At 61.6% G+C, this 999-nt stretch overlaps 1 protein-coding gene across 1 annotated transcript in view; it reads right to left on the reverse strand.

Annotated features, from left to right (window-relative positions):
* Window positions 1-288: 288 nt before the first annotated feature.
* Window positions 289-999, reverse strand: part of FAM129C (family with sequence similarity 129 member C) — a 3,558-nt gene continuing 2,847 nt past the window's right edge. The window contains exon 5 of the mRNA XM_009282471.1: window positions 289-573. Coding sequence (XP_009280746.1) covers window positions 289-573 — 285 coding nt within the window. The remainder of the gene's footprint in view (window positions 574-999) is intronic.

Raw genomic sequence — 999 nt, forward strand, 5'->3', positions numbered from 1 at the left:
CCGCCCCGCGCTTCCCACCACGCCGCGCTTCCCACCACGCCACGCTTCCCACCGCGCCGCGCTTCCCACCACGCCGCGCTTCCCACCACGCCACGCTTCCCACCGCGCCGCGCTTCCCACCACGCCGCGCTTCCCACCACGCCGACTCCACGGGGCACAGAATCGAGCCAGCGGGGCTCGGGGTCAGTGAGAAACCCCCCCCCAGCCCTTCCACCCTCTTTATCGTACCCAAATTCGCCGCAGCGGTTGCTCTGCGGTCCCCAAAACAACGCTATCCAAGCCAGCGCTTCACAAACCACGGCCTGCGACTACGGGCGGACGAATTTCCCGGATTTGTCCAGTTTGGGGGTTTTTTTTTTTGAACCTGCTTTTTTTTTTTTCCCCGCCTTCCACCCCCCCGTTTGCCCAACCTTGGAGCTTGCTGGCTATCTGATCCTTCAGAGTCAGCATCTGATCCAGGTCGGGGCGAATTCTCTTCTCCAGCTCAAGCTGTAGTTTCTCCCTCTCCTCCCGAAAACCTTCAAATTCGCTGGAGATTTCGCTGAGGATCAGGGCGTAAACCTCCTGGAGAAACTGGGCGGCCGATAAGGAGCGGGTGAAGCAGAGAGCGAAGGAATAAAGGAGAGGTGAGAGGCAGGCGTTTTGGAAACATCACTGTCTGCCGCGGGAGACGCCAACTCCTGGGCAGTTACGGGGCTCACCGCTGAACAGACCCCCACCTCCCATCCGCGTCACGCTCCCGAAATTCTTCGGCTCACCCAGCTTCGCCCCGCCCGACCCAACCATCAGGCGATCACTTTGTCCCCCTCCGTCACAACCCTCCCCTCGCCGCCGGTACGCGGAACCGGCTCACGGGCCGCAACACTCCCCGTTTTTCACAGCTTGCTGCTAAAGACAGCGCCTCCGCGGGCCACCGAACGGGGCCTTTTTGGTCAAATCGGGTCTTTATTCGATAAGTTTATACCCGATGCTCCGCTCTCCCTCCCAGCGCGCCGGCTG

Source organism: Aptenodytes forsteri, unplaced genomic scaffold, assembly GCF_000699145.1.
Source record: "Aptenodytes forsteri isolate BGI_AS27 unplaced genomic scaffold, ASM69914v1 Scaffold390, whole genome shotgun sequence".
NCBI classification, from domain to species: domain Eukaryota; kingdom Metazoa; phylum Chordata; class Aves; order Sphenisciformes; family Spheniscidae; genus Aptenodytes; species Aptenodytes forsteri.